At 51.4% G+C, this 20,763-nt stretch overlaps 1 protein-coding gene and 4 non-coding genes across 5 annotated transcripts; all 5 read right to left on the bottom strand.

Annotated features, from left to right (window-relative positions):
* Positions 1 to 11,652: 11,652 nt before the first annotated feature.
* On the bottom strand, positions 11,653 to 20,311 carry RPSA (ribosomal protein SA). Its single transcript, XM_075573924.1, has 8 exons — positions 20,185 to 20,311; positions 17,931 to 18,098; positions 17,203 to 17,321; positions 14,848 to 15,093; positions 13,038 to 13,166; positions 12,626 to 12,785; positions 12,448 to 12,489; positions 11,653 to 11,818 (listed from the first exon to the last, which is right to left on the bottom strand). Exons 2-8 carry the CDS (start codon positions 18,061 to 18,063, stop codon positions 11,718 to 11,720), a joined length of 930 nt encoding a protein of 309 aa, XP_075430039.1. The 5' UTR covers positions 18,064 to 18,098; positions 20,185 to 20,311; the 3' UTR covers positions 11,653 to 11,717.
* Positions 13,715 to 13,873, bottom strand: LOC142468648 (small nucleolar RNA SNORA62/SNORA6 family). The gene has a single exon (XR_012788806.1). It is a non-coding gene; the product is annotated as a small nucleolar RNA SNORA62/SNORA6 family (small nucleolar RNA).
* On the bottom strand, positions 16,309 to 16,467 carry LOC142468651 (small nucleolar RNA SNORA62/SNORA6 family). The gene has a single exon (XR_012788809.1). It is a non-coding gene; the product is annotated as a small nucleolar RNA SNORA62/SNORA6 family (small nucleolar RNA).
* Positions 17,524 to 17,679, bottom strand: LOC142468652 (small nucleolar RNA SNORA62/SNORA6 family). The gene has a single exon (XR_012788810.1). It is a non-coding gene; the product is annotated as a small nucleolar RNA SNORA62/SNORA6 family (small nucleolar RNA).
* On the bottom strand, positions 18,496 to 18,654 carry LOC142468650 (small nucleolar RNA SNORA62/SNORA6 family). The gene has a single exon (XR_012788808.1). It is a non-coding gene; the product is annotated as a small nucleolar RNA SNORA62/SNORA6 family (small nucleolar RNA).
* Positions 20,312 to 20,763: the final 452 nt, after the last annotated feature.

The raw sequence follows: 20,763 nt of genomic DNA, 5'->3' as shown, positions 1-20,763 counted from the left end.
GGAGATCTACTTCCAGGGAGACACTCTGGGAAGGAGAGTGCAGTTCTACTTCCAGGGAGACACTCTGGGAAGGAGTGTGGAGATCTACTTCCAGGGAGACACTCTGGGAAGGAGAGTGCAGTTCTACTTCCAGGGAGACACTCTGGGAAGGAGTGCGCAGTTCTACTTCCAGGGAAACACTCTGGGAAGGAGTGTGCAGGTCTACTTCCAGGGAGACACTCTGGGAAGGAGAGTGCAGTTCTACTTCCAGGGAGACACTCTGGGAAGGAGTGTGCAGTTCTACTTCCAGGGAGACACTCTGGGAAGGAGTGTGCAGTTCTACTTCCAGGGAGACACTCTGGGAAGGAGTGTGGAGATCTACTTCCAGGGAGACACTCTGGGAAGGAGTGCGCAGTTCTACTTCCAGGGAGACACTCTGGGAAGGAGTGCGCAGTTCTACTTCCAGGGAGACACTCTGGGAAGGAGAGTGCAGTTCTACTTCCAGGGAGACACTCTGGGAAGGAGTGTGGAGATCTACTTCCAGGGAGACACTCTGGGAAGGAGAGTGCAGTTCTACTTCCAGGGAGACACTCTGGGAAGGAGTGTGGAGATCTACTTCCAGGGAGACACTCTGGGAAGGAGTGTGGAGTTCTACTTCCAGGGAGACACTCTGGGAAGGAGTGTGGAGATCTACTTCCAGGGAGACACTCTGGGAAGGAGTGTGGAGTTCTACTTCCAGGGAGACACTCTGGGAAGGAGAGCGCAGTTCTACTTCCAGGGAGACACTCTGGGAAGGAGTGTGGAGATCTACTTCCAGGGAGACACTCTGGGAAGGAGAGTGCAGTTCTACTTCCAGGGAGACACTCTGGGAAGGAGTGTGGAGATCTTCTTCCAGGGAGACACCCTGGGAAGGAGAGTGCAGTTCTACTTCCAGGGAGACACTCTGGGAAGGAGTGTGGAGATCTACTTCCAGGGAGACACTCTGGGAAGGAGTGCGCAGTTCTACTTCCAGGGAGACACTCTGGGAAGGAGTGCGCAGTTCTACTTCCAGGGAGACACTCTGGGAAGGAGTGTGCAGTTCTTCTTCCAGGGAGACACTCTGGGAAGGAGAGTGCAGTTCTACTTCCAGGGAGACACTCTGGGAAGGAGTGCGCAGTTCTACTTCCAGGGAGACACTCTGGGAAGGAGTGCGCAGTTCTACTTCCAGGGAGACACTCTGGGAAGGAGAGTGCAGTTCTACTTCCAGGGAGACACTCTGGGAAGGAGTGTGCAGTTCTACTTCCAGGGAGACACTCTGGGAAGGAGTGTGCAGTTCTACTTCCAGGGAGACACTCTGGGAAGGAGTGCGCAGTTCTACTTCCAGGGAGACACTCTGGGAAGGAGTGCGCAGTTCTACTTCCAGGGAGACACTCTGGGAAGGAGTGTGGAGATCTACTTCCAGGGAGACACTCTGGGAAGGAGTGTGGAGTTCTACTTCCAGGGAGACACTCTGGGAAGGAGTGTGGAGTTCTACTTCCAGGGAGACACTCTGGGAAGGAGTGCGCAGTTCTACTTCCAGGGAGACACTCTGGGAAGGAGTGCGCAGTTCTACTTCCAGGGAGACACTCTGGGAAGGAGTGCGCAGTTCTACTTCCAGGGAGACACTCTGGGAAGGAGTGCGCAGTTCTACTTCCAGGGAGACACTCTGGGAAGGAGTGCAGTTCTACTTCCAGGGAGACACTCTGGGAAGGAGTGCGCAGTTCTACTTCCAGGGAGACACTCTGGGAAGGAGTGTGCAGTTCTACTTCCAGGGAGACACTCTGGGAAGGAGAGTGCAGTTCTACTTCCAGGGAGACACTCTGGGAAGGAGTGCGCAGTTCTACTTCCAGGGAGACACTCTGGGAAGGAGTGCGCAGTTCTACTTCCAGGGAGACACTCTGGGAAGGAGTGCGCAGTTCTACTTCCAGGGAGACACTCTGGGAAGGAGTGCGCAGTTCTACTTCCAGGGAGACACTCTGGGAAGGAGTGCGCAGTTCTACTTCCAGGGAGACACTCTGGGAAGGAGTGCGCAGTTCTACTTCCAGGGAGACACTCTGGGAAGGAGTGCACAGTTCTACTTCCAGGGAGACACTCTGGGAAGGAGAGCGCAGTTCTACTTCCAGGGAGACACTCTGGGAAGGAGTGTGGAGATCTACTTCCAGGGAGACACTCTGAGAAGGAGTGTGCAGTCCTACTTCCAGGGAGACACTCTGGGAAGGAGTGTGGAGATCTACTTCCAGGGAGACACTCTGGGAAGGAGAGTGCAGTTCTACTTCCAGGGAGACACTCTGAGAAGGAGTGTGCAGTTCTACTTCCAGGGAGACACTCTGGGAAGGAGTGTGCAGTCCTACTTCCAGGGAGACACTCTGGGAAGGAGAGTGCAGATCTACTTCCAGGGAGACACTCTGGGAAGGAGTGCGCAGTTCTACTTCCAGGGAGACACTCTGGGAAGGAGTGCGCAGATCTACTTCCAGGGAGACACTCTGAGAAGGAGTGTGCAGTTCTACTTCCAGGGAGACACTCTGGGAAGGAGTGCGCAGTTCTACTTCCAGGGAGACACTCTGGGAAGGAGTGCGCAGTTCTACTTCCAGGGAGACACTCTGGGAAGGAGTGCGCAGTTCTACTTCCAGGGAGACACTCTGGGAAGGAGAGTGCAGTTCTACTTCCAGGGAGACACTCTGGGAAGGAGAGTGCAGTTCTACTTCCAGGGAGACACTCTGGGAAGGAGTGCGCAGTTCTACTTCCAGGGAGACACTCTGGGAAGGAGTGTGGAGATCTACTTCCAGGGAGACACTCTGGGAAGGAGTGCGCAGTTCTACTTCCAGGGAGACACTCTGGGAAGGAGAGCGCAGTTCTACTTCCAGGGAGACACTCTGGGAAGGAGTGCGCAGTTCTACTTCCAGGGAGACACTCTGGGAAGGAGTGTGCAGTTCTACTTCCAGGGAGACACTCTGGGAAGGAGAGTGCAGTTCTACTTCCAGGGAGACACTCTGGGAAGGAGTGCGCAGTTCTACTTCCAGGGAGACACTCTGGGAAGGAGTGCGCAGTTCTACTTCCAGGGAGACACTCTGGGAAGGAGTGCGCAGTTCTACTTCCAGGGAGACACTCTGGGAAGGAGTGCGCAGTTCTACTTCCAGGGAGACACTCTGGGAAGGAGTGCGCAGTTCTACTTCCAGGGAGACACTCTGGGAAGGAGTGCGCAGTTCTACTTCCAGGGAGACACTCTGGGAAGGAGTGCGCAGTTCTACTTCCAGGGAGACACTCTGGGAAGGAGAGCGCAGTTCTACTTCCAGGGAGACACTCTGGGAAGGAGTGCGGAGATCTACTTCCAGGGAGACACTCTGAGAAGGAGTGTGCAGTCCTACTTCCAGGGAGACACTCTGGGAAGGAGTGTGGAGATCTACTTCCAGGGAGACACTCTGAGAAGGAGTGTGCAGTTCTACTTCCAGGGAGACACTCTGGGAAGGAGAGTGCAGTTCTACTTCCAGGGAGACACTCTGGGAAGGAGAGTGCAGTTCTACTTCCAGGGAGACACTCTGGGAAGGAGTGCGCAGTCCTACTTCCAGGGAGACACTCTGGGAAGGAGTGTGCAGTCCTACTTCCAGGGAGACACTCTGGGAAGGAGAGTGCAGATCTACTTCCAGGGAGACACTCTGGGAAGGAGTGCGCAGTTCTACTTCCAGGGAGACACTCTGGGAAGGAGTGCGCAGATCTACTTCCAGGGAGACACTCTGAGAAGGAGTGTGCAGTTCTACTTCCAGGGAGACACTCTGGGAAGGAGAGTGCAGTTCTACTTCCAGGGAGACACTCTGGGAAGGAGTGTGCAGTTCTACTTCCAGGGAGACACTCTGGGAAGGAGTGCGCAGTCCTACTTCCAGGGAGACACTCTGGGAAGGAGAGTGCAGTTCTACTTCCAGGGAGACACTCTGGGAAGGAGTGTGCAGTTCTACTTCCAGGGAGACACTCTGGGAAGGAGTGTGCAGATCTACTTCCAGGGAGACACTGTGGGAAGGAGTGTGGAGATCTACTTCCAGGGAGACACTCTGGGAAGGAGTGCGCAGTTCTACTTCCAGGGAGACACTCTGGGAAGGAGTGTGGAGATCTACTTCCAGGGAGACACTCTGGGAAGGAGTGCGCAGTTCTACTTCCAGGGAGACACTCTGGGAAGGAGTGCGCAGATCTACTTCCAGGGAGACACTCTGAGAAGGAGTGTGCAGTTCTACTTCCAGGGAGACACTCTGGGAAGGAGAGCGCAGTTCTACTTCCAGGGAGACACTCTGGGAAGGAGAGTGCAGTTCTACTTCCAGGGAGACACTCTGGGAAGGAGTGTGCAGATCTACTTCCAGGGAGACACTCTGGGAAGGAGTGTGGAGATCTACTTCCAGGGAGACACTCTGGGAAGGAGTGTGGAGATCTACTTCCAGGGAAACACTCTGGGAAGGAGAGTGCAGTCCTACTTCCAGGGAGACACTCTGGGAAGGAGTGTGGAGATCTACTTCCAGGGAGACACTCTGGGAAGGAGCGTGGAGATCTGCCTGCAGAGAGACACAGGAGTGTGGCGTTTCTGACTCTGATCCAGCGAGGGAGAATTGCTAGCCAGTTATTCTTGGACACTTCACCCTGTTATTTACCCGTACGTGTTATTTACCCGTACGTGTTATTTACCCGTACGTGTTATTTACCCGTAAGTGTTATTTGTGTTGTGTTTGCCCGAAAGGGAATAAATCTTCAGTTTATTTTATCATTTTGTCCTGTTCAATCAGTGCCCAGTACATTCGGCGTGAATTAAGTCTGGTCTATCGTGACAGCCACTGATTGAAGCCGCTTGTGCTGAAGCTGGGACTGATTGAGCCACCTTTGCTGAAGCAGGGATATCCAGAAAACGTTGCCCTTGAGGACTGAGGTTGAGTGCCCTCATTTGCAGGTATCAGAGCTGAACCCCCCGAGATACATACCGGGAACGGTAGCACCGTTACCGCTCCCTCCAGGGGAAATATAAGTTACAGAAAAGAGGAAACCGCGCAAAAACAAAGAACAACGCAACGTTTTTGGTTTTTGAACACGGGACACAAATAGCAGCTGGTTGTGAGTGCCGGCGACGTCAGGCTGCGCTTATTGTGCCGGCGACGTCAGGCTGCGCTTATTGTGCCGGCGACGTCAGACTGCGCTTATTGTGCCGGCGACGTCAGGCTGCGCTTATTGTGCCGGCGACGTCAGGCTGCGCTTATTGTGCCGGCGACGTCAGACTGCGCTTATTGTGCCGGCGACGTCAGGCTGCGCTTATTGTGCCGGCGACGTCAGGCTGCGCTTATTGTGCCGGCGACGTCAGGCTGCGCTTATTGTGCCGGCGACGTCAGGCTGCGCTTATTGTGCCGGCGACGTCAGGCTGCGCTTATTGTGCCGGCGACGTCAGGCTGCGCTTATTGTGCCGGCGATGTCAGGCTGCGCTTATTGTGCCGGCGACGTCAGGCTGCGCTTATTGTGCCGGCGACGTCAGGCTGCGCTTATTGTGCCGGCGACGTCAGGCTGCGGTCGCTGGAAAAATCAAATAGAGATGACTTCCAGCGATCGCGACCAATCCGTCGCGTCGCGCTTACTATAAGCGCACGCGGCTGCGGCAATGCATTTGTTTTGACGCGAAGTTGCGTCGCTGTCGCCGGCACTATAAGCGCAGCCTAAGGCTAAGGCCCCGCTCCCAGAGTCAGCGCGCCCGCACTGCAGACAGGCGGGGCGCTGACATACACAGACCGCGATATGCAGTCTGTAGGGAGCGGGAGCGGGGGCGGGAGGTGGGCGGGAGTGGGAGGTTTGACAGGGAGGGGGGGGTGTGGCTTGAGCGGAGGGACCCGCTACTCTCCCCCCCCCCCCTCCCTCCACGGGCTCGGGCTGGAGCTGCTGAGGGTAAGTATTAAACACACACACACACACACACAAGCAGGCACACACACAGGCAGGCACTCACGCACTCATACACACACGCGCACACACAGGCAGGCACTCACACACTCATACACACACACACACACACAGACAGAGGCAGGCACTCACGCACTCGGGCACACACATACACACACAGACAGGCACGCACGCACTCAGACACACACACAGACAGGCACTCAGACACACACACACAGACAGGCACTCACGCTTTCACTCCACACTCCTCCCCGCTCCCCGAAGCCTCTCCTCCTCCCGAAGCCTCCCCTCCCCATTGGCTCACAGCCACACACGCGACGCGTCAACGCTAGGGATCACCATTTTCTTGTGTCCCCTAGCGGCTGACGCGCCACAGCGTGTAGTGCGCTGTGCCGCCAGGGGGGACCGGGACCGGCTCGCGAGGATTCCCCTGCTGGTGGGGAACTCGCGACATGGCCGCCCGCGCCAGCGAGCGCAGCGGGACCGAGGCCTAAGAAGGCAGGAGACGTGTAAATAAAAACAAGAAACAACAGAGCATTTCTACGCAAGAACCCCAAACTCCATGCTATGTAACACCCCTAACATCCAGCCCCAAACCTTCATGGGATCTGCTGTGCGGCTGGACCATACTCCATCCTGATGTATACTCCATCCCACAATGAGCAGCCGCTTTACATTTTGTTTCAACATGGCCCCTTATTCCCTGTAGAGTGTAAGCTCTCCGGATCAGGACTCTCATTACCTCTCTGTATCTGTGCGTGTCTGTCCTTATTTGGTAAGGAACTGTTTATGTGATATACATCTCTCTGTTCCCCTGGTGTACCGCGCGGCGGAATATGTTGGCGCTTTACAAATATATGTTTGTCTTTATTTATATAGCGCTATTAATGTACATAAATAATACAAATAACAGATCATGGGGAGAAGTGCTTTGGACATTAAAGTAACATTTATGAAAGGGAATCCCTGCTCCGAAGAGCTTACAATCTAATTGTAACGGTAATAAACGGTCACAGGTAGAAACTGTTATGTGTTTGTGCTGCGTTTAAATGGCTTTTTATTCCCGCAGCCGAAGCCCCAGTGAAGTGTGTTGATTATTTTGTGAAGGGGTCACGGTTTCTCCTCGTGCGTTTATACGATGCAGCCGCGCGGAGCGTCGGCGCCACACGATCACTAACAGCTACAGCAGAGATACAAATCAATAGAGCAGCCAGTGACAGCATCCAGTGACAGCATCCAGTGACAGCAGCCAGTGACAGCAGCCAGTGACAGGGGCGGCACGGTGTCACTCCACCAGTTAACCTATTTACGGAGCGCGGGGACACAGATACGGCAGATAGCCAGCGGGGCGCGTTATCAGCGGTCAGGTGTCGGAAAAAGCAGGAAAGGTGCTAGGATAAACAGTGAGGGGGGGGGGGGGGCATAGAGCTGGTATGGAAGGGTAAATACCGCCACCATGTGCTCAAAGTAGTTTATTGCAAGCAGAGAATGGGTAGATGTCACCCCGTGAACCCCGAATAAGTCTTATCGGCTCCTCATCAGCCTAACACTAAAAGACCTGTGTGACCGATCCCAGGCAGTATATAGTGTCCTGAGCGCGTGGGGGGAACACACGCTTAATAAGCCCCCCAAACTGCCCCTCGGTGTGTGCAGGCAGCATGGGGGGGTATCGCTGTCACTCACTGCGGGATCTTCCAAAGTCACGTCCCACAATGCCTGGCTGCTGTGGATGCAAAGCATTGTGGGAAACTCCAGCTGTAAGTAACAGCCATACCCCCGACACTAAGGTGCAGTTTGGGGCCTTATTAAGGAGTCCATGCTGCCGAAGACCACGCGTCGCGATCACCTTGCCTTAAGGCATTGATCGCTCCCATAGACCGCGCATGTGCGCAACAGCAGGAGGGGACGCATGGTGCGCGAGGAATCGGTTCAAACGGATTCCTCGGCGCGACGAACCAGCTCCGTGAAGTCACAGACACGCCACAAAACGCTCCCACTTCACGCGGGTGACGTCACACGCGCCTCTGCGCGGTCAAAGGCTGTATGGACACAGCCTAAGGCTCGTAATATACTGTGTGCGGCCGTGTGCGTGCGCCTGTGCCGCACACTTTTTGTGTGTATAGAGTCCGTGCTGCCGGGAGCGACATGCTGGGAAGGTAGTGTGTGTGTGTGTGTGTGTGTGTGTAAATATATAGATATATATAGATATATATATTTATATATATAGAGAGAGAGAGAGAGAGAGAGAGAGAGAGAGAGAATAATTACTTAAATAAGATTTTTAGAAGAAAAAAACAAACATGTTTGATAAATAAGTTTTTTTTTTATTTGTGCACTTGACACACACACACACACACACACACACACACACACACACACACACACACACACACACACACACACACACACACACACACACACACACACACACACACACACACACACACACACACACACACACACACACACACACACACACACACACACACTTCAGCGGCGGTAGCGGCGCGAATTCATTATTTTCCTCATCTTCCCCCCTGTCGGCCGGTTCCACGCTCCCTGTAACTGCCGCGCACACACTATAGAACAGCCCTAAGAGCGCAGCCACCACACGGGCGCAGGAACCCGCTCTACGGCCTGGGACCCCCAATTACTTTTTGGGAATCCCTGTACCATATTAATCCAACTCGTGTCGCCTGGGGCTGCACGAGGAATTACATTCACAAGGAATCCCTGCCATGCAGAGCGTGGTATCTCCTGTGTGTTAGCTGAAGCACAGGAGACACACTCACTGCTGGGAGCCCAGCGATCTGACAGCAGGGATATGCTGAGCAGGATAAATGGAGGTGATTGACACCATTTTCAAAACAAACAAACAAAATCAGAGTACTTTTTGGTAAAAAAATAAAAAACCTCCACCGCACAGCAAATAATCCCACGCGTGGCACATTCACGTGTCTCAGACAGGTCTGCAACCTGCACTTCCCCATTATCTCGTAGCCTACAGTGCTTTCACTGCAGGGAGGGATTCTGGGTAGTGACATGCAAATGAGCAGTGTCACCTTTTGCTGCTTCTCCATTTTAACACGGACCCCTATAAACCTGCCTGCCGCATTCGTTTTTACAGCCAGCCTGGGTAACAGAGGGGTAGAGCCAAGGAACCCAGCTCACAGACAGCTATTTCAATCTTTTGGGTTAACATGGATTCCTATACGCTTTGTGTACCTGGTTCCAGCCACTCCCAGCTTCTCATTGCAAGGCCAAAAAACCAACCTCACAATGATGAGACTCAAAGGATCAAAAAGTGGTCTCTGAGCAGGGTTACTGGCTCTGCACTTCTTTATCCCAGACTGTGCTGATAAGCTGTGTAATACGGCAGGTATACGCTTATAGGGCTTCATGTTACACTGGATAAGCAAAGAGTGACACACTGCTCATTGTCAAGTCATTACCCAGAATCCCTTGCTGCAGTGGGAGCACTGTATGTGAGATAAAGGGGAAGGGCAGGCTGCAGACCTGTCCGAGACATGCGAATGTGCTCACAAGTGGGATTTGTATTTATATTTGAGTAGTCCTCCCTGTATTTTAATTCCAGGGGCCCCTCTTCCCCGAGATATATAACTGGGATGTCACCGGTGTCTGCCCCCAAGTACTGGGGAAACAAAATGGCCGTTTAAATTTCCCGTGGACTACAGGAAGCCACGTCATGCGTTGAAACGGCCTGGTGGCCTGCGAGATTATATATATATATATATATATATATATATACACACACACAAACAGAACTTCCATACGTGTAAAGGAACCGCATGTATCTTAGGATCCAGGGGGAAGGGTCTTCTCAGCTAAAGCAAAACGCAGCAAAGCCTCAGGGTGCCCCTGGCTCCCACCCCGGAGGGCCGACTGCTGCCACTTTAAGACCATAATGCATTACAAAGCCTCTAAATATCAGCTACACTTGTTTCATGGCAAATGCTTCCACTTACACTGCTCTGCATTCGACCTTCAATGCATTAGCCGAAACAAGCACTTCTCTGGAGTGGGGTTGTTGCATTAAGCCCCTCTCACCCACTTCACAGGGAGCGCACAGCAATTTGTCAGTCGCCTGCCTGTGCCTGCGCTTTACCCATTTGCAGGTTGACTCCCAGAACACTCGGCTACAACGTAACCACCGCTGTACAACGTGAGAACGGGCAGCGAGAGCCCGGCGGGAGACAGAGGTATCGGTCACCCAGATGTGACATGTCACGGCCGGTGTGGTCCTAGAAGGGGTTGACCCTAGTCCAGGGGCCACCAACAGGTCAGGTTATCCAAGCTTCAGCACAGGTGGCTCTGTCAGAGACTGTATACAACAAAAGACAGGGGTGTCCAATGCTACATCCAATTGACAAAACATTTATGGTAATAAGTATAAAGTTTAAATATTTCAATAATAATTACCTGGTTATTTAGTTAAACCCTTTGGCCAAAGCATCATAAGCCTGCATACCAAACGTCTTTGGTACATAACCTTATTGAAGTATTTGAACTTTGTACTTATTACATGTTTTGTCAATTGGATGTAGCATTGGGCTCCTGTCTTTTGTTGTATACATTTGCCACACAGTAATAGTTTTGATATAAATATATATATTCATGATGTGGTGGGTGTAGGAGTTTGAACTAGCTGGGAATGTGTTAATCAATTTGTGACTGATAACAGTTGTATGGAGGTAGGTGGCACCTCCCCTCAGAGCTCACTCCTCCCCACCTTTTTAACTTGTGAGGTTTTTTCACTTTGCTGCAAGAACAGGGCCTATTATGGTTCTTTCCCCTCAGAGGTAAGGGGAAGGGTTCAGTGTAGTGTAGGACCTGCATTTTTGGTTATACCTTGACGTTTGGTATGCGGGCTTACGACGCTTTGGCCAAAGGGTTTAACTAAATAACCAAGTAATTATTATTATTGAAGTATTTGAACTTAGTACTTATTACCATATGTTTGGTGAATTGGATGTAGCATTGGGCACCCCTGTCTTTTGTTGTACACATTTGCCACTCAGTAGCACTCTTTTTTTGACATATATTTTCATGTGGTGGGTGTAGGAGTTTGAGCGAGCTGGGAATGTGTTTATCAGAAACTGATTTAAGCCACCTGTGCTGAAACAGGGATCTCTTTAGAACCCAACCTGTTGTGGGTACTGGTGTTGGCCACCCCTGCTTTAGACTATTAACCCTTTACTTCAATTGGTCTCCCTTAATTCCAGCAGGTTATTAAAGATGAAGCCGTTGTGGTAATGGAGCCAAAGTGCAGCATTATCACCAGGAGTGGTCAGCGTATTAAAGTGCTTTGTGCATCAGCGTGTGATGGGGAGAGCATCGAGAAATGTGCTGGAGGCTTCAAACATACCAAATCCTGCTTCTGTTCCACCAAATCTCCGACATTGGACAGGCAGAAAATGAAGCAAAGCCACGACACACATCACCCCCCTACCGTCCGCATGGGAATAGTGATCATAAACTTTAACCAAACATTCCTGCGACAACGTTTTAGGTGATTTCCAGATGTAACAGTCAACACCCAAAGCTACAGGTCAGAAAGGTTTATTTTAAGGGTAATTGAATTTTTCTATAGAACAAACAATGCCACGCTGCCCCGTTGTGTGACTGCCCCTTTAAGGCGTGTACCCTTGCATTTGAGATCCAACAGAATTATAGGTTGATAGGTTTTTATTGGGTAATAAATACAATGAGACCAAGAGGTTGTGAAAACATGGATTTATTTCACTGGGCTGTGCCACATACGTTGAATGATGGAGGATTTCATCTTAAGACCATTCGGTGGTGGCTCCGGTCCACTCGGAGGCCTGGGCAGTGGGGGCGGCGGACCAGTCCTCGGTGCTGGCCGGCTGAGAGCTCCAGTCTTCAGCTACAGGGGGGAGGGGAAGAGAAAGATCATTAACCCTTTCACTGCCAGAGGGGCATGCAACAGCACAAGACAATCTATGCGCACACCAAACCCACACAGGTCCCCTGGGACCGACAGGGGTCACCAATAGAAAGCTGCAATGTTAACTCCTGCTATCACATTCTATCGATTAGTTGCCATAGCGAGCCCTGCCCCCCACCCCCAGTGGAAAGCCAGTTCTCACCCCTCCCATCCCCCGCCCCAGGCACCAGCCAGAGTTGCACCTTTAGAATTGGCGGCTGCCTTTGATATACTGGGATATGGAGCTTCTTCTGGAAGTATTCTTGAATTTGTTACACCTCCTTACTTGTCCTCTTTAAGTCATTACCAGGAAGCCGGCGGCTTTTCCAGTGGGCGAGACTAAACCCCACTATTTAGCTATTGCTCAGCATTCTGGTACACCCCAATTAAGATGTAGGCTTACTGCACACTAGTGACAGTCTAATACTGAGCAACTGATTCAACCACCTGTGCTGAAGCAGGGATAACCTTAAAACCTGACCCGTTGGTGGCCCTAGAGGCCTGGAGATGCCCGCCCGTGCTCTATGTATATATCAGCCTTATGGGGATTCACTATGGACAGGTCTTACCTTGTGGTGCTTTCGGTGCAGCTGGCGCCTCCGCACGTTCCGCTGAGGAAGACAAAGAGAGAGCTCAGAAGGAAGGAAGGAAGGAAGGAAGTGTGCATAGGGCCGCGCAGCAAAGCATCTTCCGAGGCCGGACACCATGGCAGTCCAACATGAAATGACTGCTCCCTCTCCTACTCACCGGCTGGGAACTGCTGGATGGGAACGGATGGGACCTGAACACCCTCTGACCAGTCAGCGACCTCCGGCTGAGGGAAGTCTGGGACCGGCGCTGTCCATTCTCCCTGGTACTCCTCCTTGGTGGTGGCCTTCTCGGCAGCAGCCTGCTCCTCCTTCTCAATCTGGGGGGGGGGGGAGGTTTGTGACACCGCGGTGACTCGGCAGAACACATTTAATCACTTCTAGATCTGGTCAAGAGACACTACTGGAGGACTCCACCAGTGAACAGAAGCAGCAGCAGATACCTTCTGCTCTAACAGATCACTACCGTGCACCTCCTGAGATCTCATCCCACAGATTAGGATCTAGAGGCCATCCTCTGCATTACTTTGTTGGGACCGAGGCTGTATGGAGTCCCTGCCACAACTACTCACCTCCTCCGGGTCCCGGTAGAAGTAGAGATCGGGCATGACCTCCCAGGGGTGTTCACGGGAGATGGTGCCTCTCATGCGCAGGACCTCACGGGCCAACATCCACCACATAAGACCAACGGAGTGGGCACCCTATTACAGAGGAGCAGAAACCGGGTAAGCGCAAGGTCTACCTCAACCAGAATGCTCTACAACACCACATCCGTATATTAAAGGCTGCTCATGTCTTCCAACCTTCTGGTTTATTATCCATGGGATAACGTGGAATACTAATACTGTGCACAGCTACCCCTACATCGCACAATCACTGCTGTTTATGGGGTAAGGACAAGGTCTGAGTAGAAGAAGCCTGCAGCCATGCAAGGTTAGGTACCTAATGTCAGACAACAGCTCACTGCGGGCTATCTGATCAGTTAGTTGGAGACGCCATCCTACCGGCCAAGATGGAAGCGCACGCTTCTTGCAAAGACCATCTCCCCTTTCTGCAGGTACTGAGAAGCAATGTCCAGGGAGTTTACGACCCCACAGAAATGCACCACGCGTCTTTGCTCGCGCACTAAATACATTCAAGCCATTGAGAGAAGAACTCGCAGAGATCTAGGTAACGCATATTTAGGAGCAGCTCCTAAGCTGTCCCTTCTTCCTAGCTGCCCTCCTTAAGTTGGAAACTTGGGATAAATGTTTGTGGCAAGGATTACTATCAAACTCCACTCATCAGAGCCCTCGAGCCCTTCGTGGCGTTAGCGAAAAACCTGCCATGTTACTGTAGCACACGTCCTACACTCGAGAGTTCATTGGCCAGAGACCGGCCTCAACTCCAAGCTCTAACTGTGTGCGAGGGGGCCCTGTGCTGTCCTGAACACCCCCCCCCCCGAACCTGCACAAGGGGCAATCCCCCAACATCCCCCCGAACCTGCACAACGGGCAAACCAAAGGGGCTGTAATGCATCACTGCATCTGCACAAGGAATATTAATGTTTCTCCTAAGGCCTTGATTATACCAGATGCCGCTGAGCGGCAGCGACATTCAGTGACATCACCTTGAGCTGCCGCGGAGCGGCTTCATCATCATACAGGGGAGAAAGGAAAGAGGAGACGCAGGAGACAGGGCGGCTCACCCTCATTGGCTGAACCGCTCATGTGACGGTCGCCTGCCAAAAACAATTTAGCAAATCTCTTCAGGAGACTGCGCCCCGCAGCCCCAGGCGGCGATCTCTGGTATAATCACGGCCTAGCAGCGCTGCATAGACTGTCACAGGTCCATGTCTGGAGAGCTGCAAGTCTCATTTTGTCCCGTGAGTGAGAGATTTGCACAAGGCACCAACATGGAGGCAGACATTGATAAAGCAATGTCCCAATGAGATAACCAGAGCACTGCCCACACTACAAATACCCCACTACGTACAATATACAGCTTTTAGCTACTTGGCAGGGTTAATGCATTTAGCAGAAAATTGAGGCTACATCTTGAAAATCAAATGATAATATTCAGGAAAACTAAACTCAAATGTTGGCAGTCCCCACATCCGAGCACTTCTAAGCCAGTGCCGGGAAACACACAGCGCATGCGCTCATGGCAGGTGGCGTCAGAGCCTCACGCTCCGCTGGAGGATGGGGAGGGGTTGAGTGAGGGGAGAAGTGTTGTAACCAGCTTATTAAAAAAAAACAAGGTTAGCAAGAACTGTTCCATCATACAACACGAGCCCAGAAGGACCAAGACAGAAACAAGCATCCCACAAACCGCTTAATTATAGGCACAGTTTTACCCGCAGGGTCCCAGGAGCTGCACCCCACACCCCAAGCAAGCACTCACCTTGTTGTTGCAGGGGATCGCGATATCCACGTAGCCCAGGGGCGAGTCGGTGTTGCACAGAGCAATGGTGGGGATGTTGACGTAGGAGGCCTCTGTGAGGGGCTGGTGGTCGGCCCGGGGGTCTGTCACCACTAGCAGGCGCGGCTCACGGAAGGCGGCCTGGATCTGATTGGTGAAGGTACCGGGAGTGAAGCGTCCAGCAATGGGGGTCGCACCGCAGCCAGAGGCGAACTTCAGCACCGCACGCTGAGGGGGGAGAGTGCAACGACACATTAACCCGTGTACTTCAGGGGCAAGCATGGCTTGGGGGCCAACTGCCACCGAAAGGGTCAACTCTTCCCATTGCTCTGGGGTTTACAGAAGCACCGCACCATTGTTATAACACCGGTCTATTTTTAGTAAAAGTTAAAGGGGGGGGGGGGGGGTGGATTTTCCTGTGTAAATTCCTCCCATAGAGTATCCTGGGGCAATCAAACCCCTTCCCCCATCTCAGCAGGTTTAGGTATCCAACCCCTTAAATAAGCCCTACCACTGGCTTCCTTTGGCCATAGGAGGGACTGCCCTCTCACAACTGGTCCCAGTCCCAGTATCAGCACCATTTCCCCCAGAGACACCAAGCTCTGCAAAACAGGTTATTGTGGGAGATGTGAAAATTGGCGCTATGGATTTCCAGAGAAACAGCAGCCAAATATATATATCACCGATTACATGTTAATAAATGTTATACGGATAAAGGGATTATGCTCGGGGAACCAGGAAAAGGCAGGTTTGATGCAAAGGGGCTGTCATCTAAAGGGCCCCAAACCCGACAGCAACACATGTTGGGACGTCACTAAAGCCCATGCAGTCTGGGTCTGCTCTATGTTCTCTCCCCATGGTTAAAGATTCGTTCAAAAGCTTCACAAGTTGAAGCTCCCTCAGGCCGAGTCCCCGGGGGTCACGGCGGCGCGCCACACAGCACAGCCCTCTATGGGGCAGCCCCCAGTGGCTGTGTGTGGGCGTGCAAAGTGCTGTGACGCGTACGCTGGCAGGGTAGAATTTTGTCTTCCCGTGCTGCGGTCACGTGGTCAGCGCGCAGCCAATGGCAGGGCAGATATGACCAGTCATGGCCGCACCCCCCCCCCCCACAGACCGCCAATCACGACTGTAGTCTCTGCACGCGCCACCATGCGTGCATGCAGCAGGGAGGACTGGGGTCGTCGCCTTAAGTCCATCGTCATCATAATTATTTTGGTTGAAGGTGCATACGAGGGTTATTTAATAAAGTCTCTGCTGCAAAACGTGGGCGAAACCAGCACACCGGAAAGATGCCGACGGGTTCAATGGGAATGGTAGTGTGCATGGGAACCCTCCTGATAAATACGGTCCAGTTGCATGACCTGGTTCCGCCCCAGTTTGGAGCCCGGAGACTTTAGTAAATAGAGCCCACGTCTATTGTCACGCTGACTGTTTCCAAGGGACAACTGTGGCAAAGATCACTATCAAACGCCGATCATTGAGCCGGAGGCCCTGACGGTGTTAGCGAAAATCCTGCCGTGGAGTTACTGTGGCACACTTCCGACACTCGAGAGTTCACCGGCCGTCAGACGACCTCAGCTCCGAGCTTTAACAGTGTGCGGGGGGGGGGAACCATCATTACAACCCCCCAAAACCCCACATTCATTACAGACCCATCATCCATTGCCTGCTCTACAATATTAAGGACACGGCACCTACCATTTGTATCCTACACTACAATAGTGTTTTACTCCTACCATTCCAAACTGGGCGAGTCTATAAATGCGCACACTTGCCCTTAGGGTTTAAAGCGGCGCAGATGTAGTGGGCTCAATTATTGCCCCCCCACTTGGTGAAATTGAGCCAAACTACCATCTAGTCCTCTGGGAACTGGTACGCCGAGATATCCAGATATGTGGGTGTTATCTGGGGAAACAATACCCTGTGATACATCTCATGCACCGCCATTAAAAAAATTAACGACTAAACCCCTTCTTCCCTACCTATGTTGGTCCCGTGAGTATCCCCCTCCCCACCCTGCATTCCATCCCCCTCCCTCTCCCCCTATTCTTTCTCCTTTATCTACAGGGAAAGACAGGGAGAATGTGATAAAGAAACATAGATAAAGGTTGAGGGTTAAGAAGTGTCTTGAAACGGTATTAATATTTCTAATCTTGTCTTTTTGAAAAGACCCGGCTCTGTGTACAGAAGAAATGTTGTAAAGATGCCCTTCTAAAACGCCGTTATATTCCAACCCTGTATTTCCTTGAGAAAACCAATAAAAAGTTTGAAATAATAATAATAAAAAAAAAAAAAAAAATTGGGGCATTGGTCCCATTCTCTGACCCGAGAACATACCTGGCCGGTGTTCCTGGAAGAAATGACGCAGACATCAGCTGGGTTCTCAATAGCGACGATGGCGCGGGCAGCGAGGAGCATCTTCTCCCATGTGCGCTTCAGGTTGATGATGTAAATACCTGTGCAACCCAAAGATTACTTAATAGGCCCTCGCTTCTCGCGAGCACACGTACAGCGGCAGTGTATGCCGTGCTCTTTAAATGGCAGAAGTATCTGCCCCGCAGAGCTTGCAGTCTCATTATGAATACTGTGTATTCTCATCATTATCTTTTTATCCCCATTAGCATTGTTCAAACAATAAAATTCTACCGATGTCCAAATCACTGTGGCAACGATCACTATCAAACGCCGATCATTGAGCCGGAGGCCCTGACGGTGTTAGCGAAAATCGCGCCGAGTTACTGTGGCACACTTCCGACACTCGAGAGTTCACCGGCCGTCAGACGACCTCAGCTCCGAGCTTTAACAGTGTGCGGGGGGGGGAGAGGAGGGAGTTAACTACAGGTACAAAAGGTCAGTGAACGTCATGCCGTAGCACAACACATTTTGGGTGCCACCGATTGGCCACTGAGCCGTTTCAGGCGCACTCTGACCGAGCAATAGCTGCCACGGGACTAGCTCTAATAGAGTGGAGGCAGCAACATTACCACTTGCCTAGACGTGTGAGTAGGGGTGACACATTACAGCCTTTTGGCCAGCCACGCAAAGCCCGGGTTCCCCACACTCACCATCACTCTTCCTCTTGTAGATGTACTGCTCCATCTGGAAGTCGAGGTTGGTGCCACCCAAGTGGGTCCCCGCGGCGAGGAACTTGAGGACATCTTCCTCCTTCATTTGCAGGACATCGAGAGCTCCGGACATTGTGAGTTACCCCTTTGAAAGCTACGACGGGGAACCTGCGGGAAAGAATAAAACCGCTATATTCCAACAAGGCCAAACAAAAAAAAGAAAAACACACAGCGGCCATTTTTACAGCTCACCCGAAAAACCCACAAGTTTCCTATTGAGAACGACAACTCTGGGAAAAAAGGTTAATCCAATGCTCCTGTGGAAATTAATATTCACCTAAAGTCAGATTGTAGTGTCTGAAAGGTAGACCAGAAAATGCAATCTTAACGTGTCAGAAGAACCCCCAACACCAGTGTGGTGGCTGCATGAAGTCCTGAGAAAGCTTTTGCTGTGACTACAGGACAAGGCAGGGTGTTTGAGGACCAAGTTATATATTTCAAGAGATACTTCGAGGAAATCGTTCATGTAACACTTCATGTGCCAACGGTCCTAAGCTGGAGAATGTACTGTGGCAAGGATTACTATCAAACTCCACTCATCGGAGGCCTCGGGCCCCTCGTGGCGTTAGCGAAAAACCTGCCATGTTACTGTAGCACACGTCCTACACTTGAGAGTTCATTGGCCAGAGACCGGCCTCAACTCCAAGCTCTAACTGTGTGCGAGGGGGCCCCGGGTTCTCTTGTAGATCCCCATAAAATGAAGACCGATATTGCAGCTCCCCCCCCGCTATGGTCAAGAAACAACCCTTTGGCTGCCACAGGGAGCTTGTGACAGTGAAACATTAATCTGCTGACAGATCACCTACTCCATTATTACATATTAAATGTATTCTGAACAGGGCAGTAGATAAGACAGCGCTGCAAAACAGTGTAGTTTACAAATCTAAGTACTAGCAAAGGAACACAAATGCTTAAATCCTAGTGTCAGCTCTCCTTGTGATCTTGGACAAGTCACTATCACTGTGCCTCAGGCACCCAAATTAGATTGTAAATTCTCCGCTTCAGAGACTTGCTGAAAAGGGAAAATTTTGCAGAGCGCTGAATTATGGCCATTAAGAAATGGAATTCATTCTACTCCGAAGTGAAACTTGCTTCAGCACGGGTGAACAATTATAAATTAATTCATCCCAGCGCATGAATAAAAATATTTCCAAATGCAGCACCAATAACACCTTCAAATAGTCGGCAGGGAGAGGTGGCTCAGTGAGTAAAGACTTAGGCTGGGGCCATGGTACTGCAGACCGTGCGGCTGAGCGAACAGACTGCCTTAATGCAGTGTTCGCGTCCATGCTGCGTGTCCGCAAGGAGGCAGCACGCGTTGCGTGAGAAATCAGCTAAACTGATTTCTCAGCGCGACAGAGGTCACGTGAGCGGTTCACCTAATGAACCAGCTCAGTGACATCACAAGGAACACCCCCCACGGCGCGTCTAGCATGGCCAGGGAAAGCACCCGCTTTCCCACAGCATACGCACGCCTCTGCACGGGAGAAGCCACCATGGCCCCAGCCTAAAAAACAGGGGAACCAATTTCTTGTGTCAGTTCCTTGTGACATTGGGCAAGTCACTTTATCTCCCTGTGCCTCAGGATCCAAAATCATAAGAGTCTAACCTTTACAGAGTAGGACTGTGCCTGTAACATCCCTACGTGCTGCGTAACGCGCGTTATACTGTCATTGTGCCGCGCTGTGTCCCATTGTGGGAAATGCACTATATGAAAGTTATTATAAAGTCACTAAAACCATTAAAGAGAATGCACGTAAACAGTAATGTGTGGGGGGCTGAAGCACGCAACTACAAAACCCCGTAACTACATTTAAGATATAGTTATAATGTGGGGGTAATTGTACATCCTATAGAATAAACCTAATAACCTATATACCGAGTTATGACAAGGGGTGACATGCTTACACATTAACAGTATGCTTATATTAGTCATATTGTGTGAGTCAATGTGTTTAATGTGCAAACAAACCCAGATAAGTGGATGTGCTGTTGAGGGGCAGAGGGGAGTTGGTGCCCCAGGGCCTATCAGGGTGCCGGCAGAGGCAGATACGCAAGGCCCCGGCCTTGCGGCCTAGAGCATGGAGCCCCCTAGTAGCTGCCCATGGGTGACTCGCCATCCCCCGTGAGGTGTATCCTTATCCCCGAGCCCCCGGCACGGGCTCCCCCGAGCCCCGCAGCCGCCGCCACTCACGGGAGAGACAAAGCCGTGTGGAGATCCTCCTGCAACAGGTTGAGCGAAAAGAGAACGTACGCGCCGCGGTGACGTGTATAAGTAGTCCGGCGGCCGGCCAATCACAAGGCGTCTTGTACGCGACCAGTCACATTCTGGCCAATGACAACCCTGCTTGCTTAGCAGGCGTTCACAACACGGAGGAAATACATACAACCCAGGTCCTCGGCCATATTGGTACTCAAATGCTACAGGACTTTTGGATGGTAGTAGGCCATCTTTGTACTCCACAGGCCATGTGCAGTATGAAAAGCACACTTTTTTTTTATGGCACGTGTGCTGTGGCAGTTACTTCCCCTGTAATTGCTGTGTATTATTAAGGTATTATTTTACTTTTGCAAAAAGCCTGACATGTATGCATAACTTTAAAGCTACAATATTATAATATATATAATTTTACAAATATATATTTTTGGCAATTATTATTTAATATTACCTAAATTAAGTGCTCCAAGAGCAGAACACGCTGGTATTGCCACTGGAGCGCGTATTTATATATGTAAATATTTACATTTAAGAATACCCCCTTCAAATTCCAAA

This window comes from Ascaphus truei, chromosome 17, assembly GCF_040206685.1.
Source record: "Ascaphus truei isolate aAscTru1 chromosome 17, aAscTru1.hap1, whole genome shotgun sequence".
Classification (NCBI taxonomy): Eukaryota; Metazoa; Chordata; class Amphibia; order Anura; family Ascaphidae; genus Ascaphus; species Ascaphus truei.
This window is presented reverse-complemented; position numbering and strand designations above follow the sequence as displayed.

Coding starts and splice junctions, on each gene's coding strand:
- RPSA (XM_075573924.1), bottom strand. CDS start 18,063: ATGTCCGGAGCTCTCGATGTCCTGCAAATGAAGGAGGAAGATGTCCTC. Junction 12,786..13,037: donor TCTACCGGGACCCGGAGGAG/GTGAGTAGTTGT, acceptor CCCCCCCCCCAG/ATTGAGAAGGAGGAGCAGGC. Junction 11,819..12,447: donor TGCACCGAAAGCACCACAAG/GTAAGACCTGTC, acceptor TCCCCCCTGTAG/CTGAAGACTGGAGCTCTCAG.